Raw genomic sequence first — 13400 nt, forward strand, 5'->3', positions numbered from 1 at the left:
ATCCTCAGATCTCAGCCTCCTGAGTAGCTAGGATTACAGGCGTGAGCCACCAGCACCCGGCTCAATCTTTCTTTAGTGAATACTGTTAGTCTGTTTGTTTTATGTCTTTGGATGTAAAATATTATAAAAACCAAACAAAGAAAATCAACTTACCGAGGCATTACCACTTCGAAGTCGTTCTGCTATAAACTCATCCATCAGATCAGGCACATTAGCACTGCTGCCAATATCACTATTAAGAGGAGGCAGTTTGGGGCTCATGTCCTCTTTACTGACTAAAAGTAAATAAATAACTATATATAATAAGGAACACTTTAAGTTCACATTCTAAATTTGAAACAAAAAATAACCCCAAACAAAGTACCTTTGCCATACCAATTATTTGCCAAACATGCACTTATGAATAATTTCCCTCCTTTTAAGTTTAACTGTAAGAATTAGTAAATTGATATTTACTTTATTTAACTAAGCAGATGTTAGTCAATCTTCAGTATAACCTTGAATAGCAAGAAAGCTTACAGATAAGCACTGGATGAAGTCAGGTTAATATTGCCTATAAAGAAATTGGTATATTTCTTTTTCCTGCTGCCTGTATGCTTCTACTTAGAGCCTTTAAAATGTGCAAGTTTCCTGTTTTCCCCAAAGCATACTAGAGTAAAATGTTCTTTCAGCCTATACAAATCTTAATGAGATACAAATGCATAAAGTTTGGATATTTATAAGAACAATTCTACAATTAGGATATATTATTGCTTCTATTCACTATAAAATCTAATCTAAATGCTTTGACAAAAATATTTTATAATTTTTAAAGATCAATCAAAATAGGCATTTTGGTTTTTTATAACATTATGATTTATATTAACAAGAATATTTTAACTTGAGAAACTAACTTATAGAAAACAAGATTTTTTATGTCACTACTATGCTGTTGAAAAGTTGGTTTCTCTGTAATATAAATAAGTTCAGAATTGTTTATGCTTCTAATAAACTATAAAGCATTTCAGCTTTAAAAAATACACCGGTCAGAAGTTCACTGTGAAATACCATTATCTTTATATTACTGGCCAGGCTTTGCTAAGCTGCCAAATACTGCCCTCAGGTGGCATTAATGGCTCGATGCAAGATGCACTATTCAGCGTTGGTTAATCATGCCAACAAAACCATGTTAAAATAAAATCAAAACCTACCTTACTGCTGAAAGTTAATTTTCTGTATTTGTAAAGTTAGTTTGTTTACCTTTGACAAGATAAAACAGTTACCATAATCTTACTTTATTACTGCTATCTGTCTATGAAACCTTTATTCACATTTAAAATGTCAAAGTATTTCAAGGATGTAACTTGCATTCTGCTATGAATGAATGCAAAACTAAAACCCACAAGATTTTATAAATGATTTAAATGAAATGTGACTAAATCTACTTTGAAAGCTGGGACTGGTTATAGAACCTTAATTGCTGGTTAGAATTCAAAATAATTTTCTACCAAGAAAAAAATACAAAACCAAATTAAGTCAGCACTAAAAAATACATGATTTCAATTGAATACTAAATATAGCTAGTGCTCTTTAAAATATAAACTATAGTGAGGCAAGAGAAAAAGTACAGGAACTCCTCAGTAAACTTTGAATTTTAAGACTCACATAATACACACTCAGCCTTGAAAGGTTGTTAAATTCTATCTTTTTTCCTATCCTGTTCAGCAGCAAAGAGGTTTAACTAAATGGCTTATAAGGGAAATTAGTAATTTAAATAAACATTTTATGCTGGGAAAAGTACAGCTGGGGGAAAGGCGCATGCATAACCAAACAGAGAGAAAGCAGTGACCATCCCAAAGCTTTTTGATTGCTTATAGCTTGCTTCAGTTGCATTAAGCCAAACTGGTGCTGTCTTTCTCCTTTTGCGCTCTGCACACTGTTAGTGCTCACCTGCAGCTTTCCTTCCAAAATAGCCCATTACATGACTGTACAGATCCCTCAGTGGAGCCTCTGGTGGCATTCTGTTCTGCCTCTGTGGGGAAACATTTGCCTTCGGCTTCGAAAGAGCATGTACAACAGTTTTATAAACGCCACCCAGGGAGCCCTGCTGTAGTCCTGCCTCATGATTTGCTGATCTAACTGTGCTACGACTACCTAATTGGTTAGTTGGAATTCCTTCTTTCTGTAGTATGGTGGTGGGAATCTCTGTAGATTCCTTCGCTGTTTTGCTAACTGATGATGTAGTAATTGTATCTAAAGGCCTGTACACACCAGGCTTTACAAACTCTGGACCACTAGGTGAGCTGGTATGGGTGTTGCTAGTGCTGCTGCTGCTACTATTACTAAAGCCACTGAGCTTCCGCAGTCTCATCTTCCATGGAGCCTCTTTGTTTTCCAGAGGATTATAAAACTGAACAGATTCAGTAGATGGTCTGAAAGTAACATGAACACTGTTTCGTTTCTTAGCAGCAATTTTCATGATTTTGGCCCTATGAGTTACTGTTTCAGACAAGCTCCTTTTAGTTGGAGAAAGCTTGCTAGTATTTGAAACATAAGGCATTCTACGGTTAACTGGTGCTTTAAGTGTAGTTTTCTTGGCATGAATTATATGTGGGACAGTGAGTTTTTCATTAATTTTCACACCTCTAAGCTTTTCAACTAGTGTTGCATCTACACAGGCATCTAATTCTGTGGCTGTTTGTCTATACAGGTATTTCTTTTTTTCTTTTTCACCAGGGCTATCTGAACTAGGATCCGATGACTGCTCATCAATGTTTAGTTGCTTAGATTTTTCAGAAGTTTGTGTTCTTGTTAAACTATCTGACTGGATAGGTACGATATTACTCATGAAGACAGCTGAGTTTGGTTCTTTTTGAAATTGTATGTTTTCAGGAGTCCCGACAAAAGGCATGAAATTTTCTGATCTAATTTCCTGATCTATGTATTCTAATTTATCCAAGGATGATCTTTCATCCCTGGTAACTTCAACAATCACTTCCTGAGAAGTCGTATCTTTACCTATCTCATTTTTACTATAATATTCCTGGTTTTCCTTAAAATATTCTTTCAGGGAAGAAAGAAGATCATCATCTCCTTCAAGGTCAATGTACTGGATTTGTTCAAAAGCTGAATCTGCAAGTTCTACTGGACCTATTAAGTGACAAAGATGGTCATATATGCTATCACCAACTTCCAGAGAAGACTCTCTACTATGAGTATCAGTGATGTGGCTTTCAGTGGATCTAGTTATTGAAGAAGCCTCTGTGGAACTTTGCAAGCTTGGTGCATGACGGGATGAACTGTCAATGACAGGAACTGCACCTTTGGCTCGTTCAACTGTGAATGGTTCCAAGATGTCAGAAGTACTGCTACTTCGAGGCAATGGCTGTTCCTCATTCAAGGCACCAAAAACTTCATTTCCAGTGTCTTCACTCTGTGAAAAATGTCTGACTCTAGTTGAACGGGGAAGTATTTGAGCATCATCGATATCTGTAAGAGAGAAAAATTACACATAGTAGAAACTATATGAATATGAAAAATAAGTTCATTTCAACCACAGTGTAAGCATCCTTTTTAAAAAATAAATCAAGATTTTTTTTTGTTCAGTGAAAAAAAAATACAAATCTTTTTTTAAATAATGGGAGCAAGCGAATAAACCATGTAGTGTCAATGAATTAAAAAACTACCAAAATATATTTTAAATGTTAACATGCACAGAAACAGACAGTGAGACAATGAAACATTTGGAAGTGCATTTAGAGATAGAGCTGTGCCAATAAGTCAAGCAATTCAAATTCATTATTCAATTTTTCTACATAAGTAGAAAAAACCATATCTGAACACATAAAGTGGTTTTAAATATTGCACACTAGACTCATCAATTTTTCTGCTTCCATATAAGCAGATAAGAGACACCATATTTTCTTCAACTCATTACCTTTCTAACAGATCACAAATTATAAGTGAAAATCCCTATTTTCCTATCTTAACGTTTTCTTTGTCAGGTTCTACTGAGGTGCTTATTTTCCTTTACTACAGTGTTAAAATATATTCATCATCCCAAATGAAGCCAATATATTATTTTAAAATTCTGCTTGTTTTGTTTTTGACAAATTACTTAAATATACTATTAAAAAATACCAAAACACCACCTGCCTTGTTAAACAACCAAACTCTAAAAACTGTTTTCTTACATGCATGTTTTGTGGTTTGCTTCCTGGTCCTTGAACTCTAGTGCTCTACCACTTGAGACACAGCTTCACTTCTGGGAGCGGAGAGGGGTGTGTGTGTGTGTGTGTGTGTGTGTGTGTGTGTGTGTGTGTGTGTGTGTGTGTGTGTGTGTGTGTGTGTGTGTGTGTGTGTGTGTGTGTGTGTGTGTGTGTGTGTGTGTGTGTGTGTGTGTGTGTGTGTGTGTGTGTGTGTGTGTGTGTGTGTGTGTGTGTGTGTGTGTGTGTGTGTGTGTGTGTGTGTGTGTGTGTGTGTGTGTGTGTGTGTGTGTGTGTGTGTGTGTGTGTGTGTGATTTATTGGAGATAAGAACCTTGTGGACTTGTGTGTGTGTGTGTGTGTAATTTATTGGAGATAAGAACCTTGTGGACTTTACTGCCTGGACTGGCTTTGAACCATGATCCTCAGATCTCAACCTTCTGAGTAACTAGGATTACAGCCCTGAGCCACCAATTTTTTTTATTTTTTTTAAGAGGGTTAAGTATAGAGCCAAGTCGGCCTAAAATTCTTGATCCTCCTGCCTCAGTCTCCCTTTTACAGGGATTCAAGATGTGTGCCATTATACCAGGCTGAGACATCTCTTTTAAGAAAGGATCCTATAATCAAAATGGAAACTTAAGAGATGATCTAATTTTATTCTTTATAGATGACAAAAATGAGGCCTACAGAGGTCAAGTTATTGTCTAACATTTATGATAATGAAGTATGTAGACAATGATTAATTTTTTTACTAAGTATATATACTAAGTATATGGTAAATTCTCACAAGAGAAAAAAAATTTTTTTTTTTTTTTGTCGTGGGGTTTGAACTCTGGGTCTGGACGGTCCCTCAGCTCTTCAGCTCAAGGCCGGTGCTCTATCACTTGAGCCACAGCGCCACTTCCGGTTTTCTGGTGGCTAATTGGAGATGAGAGTCTCATGGACTTTCTGCCAGGGCTGGCTAAGAACCTGGATCCTCAGATCTCAGCCTCCTGAGTAGCTAGGATTACAGGCAGCCACAAGTACCCGACACACACTCTCTCTCTCTCTCTCTCTCTCAAAGAGGAATTTTAAAAATTAAATGTCAAGCCAGGAGCTGATAACTCACATCTATAATCCTAGCTACTCAGGAGGCTGAGATCTGAGGTTTGTGATTCAAAGCCAGCCGGGGCAGGAAAGTCTTACTCCAATAAACCACCAGAACACTGGAAGTGGCACTGTGGCGCAAGAGGTAGCACACTTGCCTTGAGCTGAAGAACTGAGGGACAGTGCCCAGGCCCAGAGTTCAAGCCCCATGACCGAAAATTATATTAAGTGAAGTAAGCCAGGCCCAAAGAAACATAGGTCCCATGGTTTCCCTTATTTACAATAACTAGTATATGTCTGAGTCAAGCAGAAAAGGTCAGATAAGTTGATGTTAGGGGAATTAACCCGAACATAAGTATTCAAATGTTTTTTTTTTTTCCTTTCATGCAATTGTTTCTAACATATTTATAAGATGATTTCTTTGTTGCTTTGTAGGCCCTTCCCCCACTGTATAACTCATGCTTTCACTGTATTTGATGTTGGTATAATTTGTGGCGGGGAGGGGAAAAAAAAACAAATCGTTTAACTATGGATACAGGTGGACCCACTGCAACAATGAGATGTACAAGTCGTTATGTCGAAAAACGAACTTTACAACTTTGGTGGGGGGTGGGGAGAGCATCGGGTGGGGGGAGGGGGGAGTATGGGAAGGGAGGGAAGGGGAAACAAAGAGGAGGCAACAATGCTTGATAAGAAATGTACTCGTTATCTTGCCCATGTAATTGTAACTCCTCTGTACGGTATTCTCACAATAAAAAAAATTAAATGTTTATGATTCATCATCTTTAGGTTACCTAGGAATTACAAAAAAAAATTGTTCTAGAAGCCAGTAAGATATAATGAAAAAGAGGACAAAAAAATTCATTGCTACTACTCATTAGGCTTGGTTTTGCAAATGTTAAAGGTAACAGAACCAAGGTAGGCATGGTAGTACAGGTCTGTATTCCCAGCACTTGGAAGGCAGAAGTACAAGTACTGAGAAAAGAGACTGAAGCCAGAATGGGCTACACAAATAGTCTTAAAAAGAATAACAGAACAGAAGTATAACTGAACAATTACAATAAAAAAAATTTACATCTACAGGTAATCAGTGACTTGTCGGAGAGTACACAGTAATTTCTTGAGATTAGTAGGTGTTAAACTTTAGGTGCCTTTACTCTAGATTCTGAAAGTGGTTTTGACATATAAAAAAAGAATTGTCAATCAAAGTATTTCAGGAGCTATGCTATGAAGGAAAGGAGTTGGTATTTTATCTCAGTAATATCACCATCTCTCTGACTACTTTGTACCAAATTCTCATCAATGGAGGTTTGTATTATGATAAGACGCTAATGTATTCCTGAAATTTATGTGTGAACTCCTAATATAGACAAATAGTAACTCCTGAAGCTTTAATAACTATTTTTTTTCATCGTATAATACATTTAAAAAATTACATTGGCTTTCTTCCACAATGTATTCCACTAAGAAATTTTTCTAAATAAAAAGCAAAAAACTTTTTTACAGACTTTGAATTTATGCATTTATACTCATTACATATCTGTTACTAAAGCAGAAGTCTAATGAATATTTGTGCATCTTGACAAATTTGTTATGTCTCCTATACAGAATTCAACATATCCAATTTAAAGTTTTAAGGTCAGAAAATATATGAACTTAAGGAAAAGTAGAGCACTAGATTTAATTTTTAGTTCCCTTTATTTATATTTCATAATTTTTCCATTCCAAAGAAGCCAGGAAAGATTACTAAAAAGTTCTAATTAAGAAAAAAATTTTCCAAATATAGTTTTCATCTTGCATAATTGAAAACTGCTGTTTTCTTAAATGCTGATAGCTAAAGCATATATAGTACTTTCTATGTGCAGCATATTATTCAACTCCTTACATATATTAACTACTTTTATCCTCAAAAATGAAAGTGGGTTTTTTTTTTTGGGGGGGGGGTCCGGACGTGGGGCCTGAACTCTGGGACTGGGCGCTGTCCCTCAGCTCTTAAGCTCAAGGCTAGCAGTCTACCACTTGAGCCACAGCGCCACTTCCAGCTTTTTTCTTTTTGCTTATGTGGTGTTGAGGAATCGAACCCAGGGCCTCAGGCCACTGAGCCACCTTCCCAGTCCCCGAAAGTGTTGTTTTGTTTTGTTTTTTTGCTGGTCCTAGGGCTTGAACTCAGGGCCTGGGTGCTATCCCTGAACCTCTCTGTGCTCAAGGCTAATGCTCTACCACTTGAGCAACAGCGCCACTTCCAGCTTTTCTGTTTATGTGATACAGAGGAATCAAACCCAGGGCTTCATGCATGCTAAGCAAGCACTCTATCAGCTAAGTCACATTCCCAGTCCTGTGATCACTTTTATAGATGAAGTTATTTCAAGTGACTTACCCAAGGCTATCTGCCTTACACTTTTTAGTTTATTATGAATATTTTATATTGCTGAACTAAATTTTTTTAAATAAGTTGGTAAAAACGGTTAAGAAACTACAACAGTTACTTATCTCTGTAAAAATCTCAAAAAAATAAAAACCTTGACAAAACAAATATTAGATTATACAGAGAAAAACTGTCCTTATTGCTAAAAATGTCAACATCAGATTTAATAAAAATGTCCTTCAAAGCAATTTACTTATATTCTAATGTGAAAAATAGAACTCTTTAAAATATTTTAACCTAAGCTGGATGCCAGTGGCTCATGCCATTAGTAATCCTAACTACTCAGGAGGCTGAGATCTGAGGATCCTAATTCAAAGCCAGCCCACAGGAAAGTCTGTGAGACTCTTATCTCCAATTAACAACCAGAAAACCAGAAGTGGTGCTGTGGCTCAAATGGTAGAGCTCTGGGCTTGAGCTGAAGAGCTGAGCGACAGCACCCAGGCACAGAGTTCAAGGCCCATGATTAACAAAAAGAAAAAAGAAAAAAAAATTAACCTAAAGAACCATAAATCATTTAATGAGCAAAATAAAAAGTGTTTTGAACAAGGAAAATGAGAAAATGCTTCATGGAAAACTTACACTTTTATAAAAATATTAAGTTTTATCTCTGGGTTTTCTTTTTTTGGTTGTGGGTGCTGAATCTCAGCTTTTTAGCTCAAGTGGTAGAGCACTAGCCTTGAGCTAAAAAGCAGTGCCACTTCTGGCTTTTTCTGCTTACGTGATGCTAAGGAATTGAACCCAGGGCCTCAAGCAAGGTAAGTACTCTACGACTGAGCCACCTTCCCAGTCCTCTCTGGGTTTTCTTAATAATACTTAATTTTAAAATACTAAAATTTCTATATTAAAATATAGCTTTTATCAGAACATCTGAACATTTCAAAGAAACGTTTCCTTTGCTAGTTTAAAGCTGTGTGTTAAAGCCCAGATGCTGGTGGCTCACCCTAGCTACTTAGGGGCTGAGATCTGAGTATCACAGTTCAAAGCCAGCCCAGGCAGGAAAGTCCATGAGACTCTTATGTCCAATTAACCACCAGAAAACTGGAAGTGGCATTGTGGCTCAAGTGGTAGAGCACTGGCCTGGAGGTGAAGTGCTCAGCAACAGTGCCCAGGGCCAGAGTTCAAGCCTCAGGACGGACCAAAAAAAAAAAAAAAGCAGCTGTGTGTGTTAAAGTATGCATGTTAGTTCATCATATGTAGGAACAACCTTTTACTACAATTTACGTTTCTAAAGAATTTCTATATGTTTCTCATGGCACAAAGCTTAATAAATACTGATAGAAGGAAAGCATATCTTCTTTTCAAAAAATTATCACTGCTATTAAAAATCGATTTTGATTTTTACCAGGAAACAGCCTCTGAAACTAGAATACTAACAAAAGACTAGAAATTTCTTAAGTTTTGAAATTATGTACAGAAGTACCAAAATCTTTTGCTCAAATTAAATTTTTTTCTTGGTCAAGCATGAATATTCAATCAGTTATATTTTTATGGATTCTTAATTTATAAAATCACATATTAGTTTACACAGAGAATCTATGCTAGTAAAACTTATGCATCATTTTAAGATATTTAATTTGCAGGCAATTCAAAGGAGTATCTACATTACTAAAATCATATGAAAAGACTTAATTAAAAGCAAACAATCAAGCTCAAATAAGTAATTTTAAACCACTAAGATTAAGCATGCTAAACTATTTTCTACTTCCAATTGTTTCACCATTCTAATATTGATTTGACTTTTAAATTCTGGGCATGAAGCAATGATACACTATTTTGTCACATGTGTGCATGTGTGCTCGTGCGCGCGTGCACCTGTTTTCTTGGAGGGGTGGGTGGAAGACGTAAAAAGGTGATGAGACAATACTGGTGCTTGAACTTCAGGACCTTGCATTCTTGTTCAATAGTCCTACTCATGGCTGGAACTCTACTACTTGAGCCATATCTGCAGTTTTAGTCTTTTGCTGGTTAACTGGAGATAAGATTCTTTTCAATTTTCCTGTCTGGGCTAGCTTTAAACCTCCTGAGTAGCTAGGATTGTAAGCATTACCACTGGCATCAGTTTCAACATATTTTTTATTTTTGGGGGGGGTCCAGTTGTGGAGCCTGAACTCTGGGCCCAGGCGCTGTCCCTCAGCTCTTCAGATCAAGGCATTCTACCACTTGAGCCACAGCGCCACTTGTGGCTTTTTTTCTTTCTGCTTATGTGGTGCTGAGGAATCGAACCCAGGGCCTCAGGCATGCAAGGCAAGCACTCTACCACTGAGCCATCTTCCCAGCCCTCAACATATTTTTGTATTAAGAAAACAACAGTATTTTGTTTATGAATATGTCATATATCTCCATTTTAAGTTAGTTTGAACTTTTCCTTTTAAAAAATTAAATTATGTCAACAACAAGGAAGTCTAACATGGAAATACACTATAGCCAGCAGATCATAGGTGGAAAGGCTATAAAAATGAATATCCTAGCGGGGCACCAGTGGCTCACGTCTGTAATCCTAGCTACTTAGGAGGCTGAGATCTGAGGATCGAGGTTCAAAGCCAGCCTGGGCAGGAAAGTCCATGAAACTCTTGTCTCCAATAATCCACTCAGCTGTGGTACTGTGGCTCAAGTGGTAGAGCACTCGCCTTGAACTGAAGAGCTGAGGGACAGCATCCAAGCCCAGAGTTCAAGCCCCACGACCGACCAAAAAAAAAAAAAAAAAGAATATCCTATGCACATTGATAACAGGGAAAAACAATTCCTTGATTGTATATAGCAGGACATGCTTTTAGCTAAGGTAAGAGAGTAAAAACACACAGTACTTTTAAAAGACAACAGAAGTAGAAAGATTAAAATATTTTGTTCCCTAGAACTTAATTACAAGATATTTTTTAAAAAGCCATCAAGCGGGGCTGGGAAGGGTGGCTCAGTGGTAGAGCGCTTGCCTTGCATGTCTGAGGCCCTGGGTTCGATTCCTCAGCACCACATAAGCAGAAAAAAAAAATCCGAAAGTGGCATTGTGGCTCAAGTGGTAGAGCGCTAGCCTTGAGCTGAACAGCTGAGGGACAGCGCCCAGGCCCAGAGTTCAGGCCCATGACCAGACCCCCCAAAAAAATAAATAAATAAAAAATAAAAATCCATCAAGCCTTCTAACATATTTATAAGATGATTTCTATGTTGCTTTGTATGTCCCTCCCCCACGGTATAACCCCTGCTTTCACTGTATTTGATGTTGGTATAATTTGTGGAGGGGAAGGCAAAAACAAATCGTTTAACTAGGGATACAGGTGGACTCATTGCAACAATGAAATGTACAAGTCATTATGTAGAAAAACGAACTTCACAACTTTGGTGGGGGCGGGGGAGGATTGGGTGGGGGTAGGTGGGGGGAGTATGGGAAGAGATGGGAAGGGGAAACAAAGAGGAGGCAACAATGCTTGATAAGAAATGTACTCGTTATTTTGCCCATGTAATTGTAACTCCTCTGTACGGTATTCTCACAATTAAAAAAAAGCCAACAAGCACAAAACATTAACAGGCTATATTTTATGGCCTTGATAGATCCTAAATGCAAGGCCTTATTTGAAAGGTAACTAAGCAAAAGGACTGGGGGCATGGCTCAAATAGCAGAGAATTTGTCTTGCAAACTATAAGCCCTACGTTCAAAATCCTAATACATTTTCATTTTTCTAAACAAATTAAAAATAGTTTGTATAAAATGTCTTAAGTACAATGTCTTAAGTACACACGTTCTTCAAAACCTGAAGTTGAAAAAAATGTATCTAGAAGAGGTTTACAATAAGCTGGGACTTTCTTATTAACTATATACAAATTTAGAATTACAGAAACATTGTTTTGTTTCACAGTTTAATTAAATATGATAACAATCACAATTTAATTAAATATAATAACAATAATTATTATTATTATGTCAGTCATGGGGCTTGAGCTCAGGGCCTGGGTACTGTCCCTTAGCTCTTTTTGCTCAAGATTAGAGCTCTAACACTTTGAACAACAAGGTCACATCCAATTTTTGATGGTTACTTGGAGATATGAGTCTAATTGACTTTTACTGCCCAAGCTGGCTTTGAACCATGATTCTCAGACCTCAGACTCCTCAGTAGCTAGGATTACAGGTGTGAGCCATCAGTGCCCAGCTAATTTAACTAAATTATATTTGATATAAGCCACCAAAAACCATGTTACTTACATAGGAAAGGTACACAGTGTTTAAATAGAGTACTAAAGTACTAAAGTAGCTAAGCACCATAAATAACAAAATGTATTATTTCAGCCATCTACTAAGATTAATATGATTTATGATAATCATTTATATTTAAATTTTAACTATTTCTGATTTATTCCAAATATATCTGGTTTTAATCTTTTTACTTTTTAAAAATAGTAATACCCTAAAATATTCAAGTTGCCTAGTTTTACTAGTTTGAATTTATTCATTCATATATTAAATAAGTCCATAGCATGCTCAGTTTGGACTGAGTCAAATTCTTACGACTGCTATCAAAGTTCAAAACCAAATGACAATTTAATTATAAAGTGTCTCTAACTATATTATGGCTTCAGACTAAAACTGAAGACTTCTCAAAAACAGCATTAAAATATCTGAATATTTTTATATTAAAATGCATTCTAAACTAGAAAACAAACATATCCAATAAGTACTTATTTGTCAATTTGGTAAGTTCTGTCATTTACAGTATTTTAAAAGAACATTAAGCATAAGTCATATAGACAAGTTTATATACCTACATATAGTAATTCTCAATTATCTCTGTAGGTTTACAAAATCTCTGATGTTAATGGGACTAGGGATGGGAGAAATGTTACCTGAAATATCAATATTAATACAAATATATCTTCTCTCACAAATCCTTTCCCTCCATTAAGAAGTGAAAGATATGAAGATGGGCTTAAAAAGCAAACAAACAAAAACCAAAAAAACAAATTAAGCTGGGTGCTGGTGGCTCACACCCATAATCCTTGCTCCTCAGGAGGCTGAGCTCTGAGGATCACAGCTCAAAGCCAGCCTGGGCAGGAAATTCTGTGAGACTCTCATCTCCAATAAACTACTTAAGCCAGAAGTGGCTCTGTGGCTCAAATAGAGAGCACTCACCTTGAGCAAAAAGCAGCTCAGGGACAGTGCCCAGGCCCAAAGTTCAAGCCTCAAGACCAGCAAAAAAACAAACAACAACAAGCAAAACAAGGGCTGGGAATGTGGTTCAGTAGTAGAGTGCTTGCCTCACATGCATGAAGCCCTGGGTTTGATTCCTCAGTACCACATACACAGAAAAGGCCAAAAGTGGTGCTGTGGTTCAAGTAGTAGAGCGCTAGCCTTGAGCCAAAGAAGCTCAGGGATAGCACTCCGGCCTTGAGTTCAAGCCCCAAGACTGGCAAAAAAAAAAAAAAAAAAAGCAAAACAAAACACAAAATCTCATCAAAAGTGGCAATGTCAGGCAACTACTAGTAAGAAAAGTGATCTGCAAGTGTACAAGAAATTTAAACACAAGTTTGCTTCTGTCCAAGAGACAATGGTATATGGATGTTTTAGACAAAAAATATCAGTGACTAAAAGAAGCAATCTATGGTGATAGTAAAAACTAGTGTGTGTGCAGAGGTGGTGAGTGGAAGGTTAGCAACACAGAGTAGGGAAATACTAGCATAATGAAAACTCCAAATTTTGTTTGGGTGATGGTGAATATAGGA

The 13400-nt window shown here is 36.8% G+C and overlaps 1 protein-coding gene across 9 annotated transcripts in view; it reads right to left on the minus strand.

Annotated features, from left to right (window-relative positions):
* Positions 1 to 13400, minus strand: part of Ralgapa1 (Ral GTPase activating protein catalytic subunit alpha 1) — a 233307-nt gene that overhangs the window by 136311 nt on the left and 83596 nt on the right. For 5 of the 9 annotated variants that reach the window (XR_011372986.1, XM_070026666.1, XM_070026690.1 and 2 more), the window contains 2 exons: positions 1930 to 3468; positions 154 to 275 (listed from right to left, as the gene is read on the minus strand). Coding sequence is in view for 8 of the 9 variants with exons in the window: in XM_070026666.1 (XP_069882767.1) it covers positions 154 to 275; positions 1930 to 3468 (1661 nt within the window). In the remaining variant the exon portion in view is untranslated. The remainder of the gene's footprint in view (positions 1 to 153; positions 276 to 1929; positions 3469 to 13400) is intronic. The other 4 variants (XM_070026711.1, XM_070026699.1, XM_070026707.1 and 1 more) reach the window with 1 other exon arrangement.

Source organism: Dipodomys merriami, unplaced genomic scaffold, assembly GCF_024711535.1.
Source record: "Dipodomys merriami isolate MVZ:Mamm:240054 unplaced genomic scaffold, mDipMer1.0.p SCAF_1, whole genome shotgun sequence".
NCBI classification, from domain to species: domain Eukaryota; kingdom Metazoa; phylum Chordata; class Mammalia; order Rodentia; family Heteromyidae; genus Dipodomys; species Dipodomys merriami.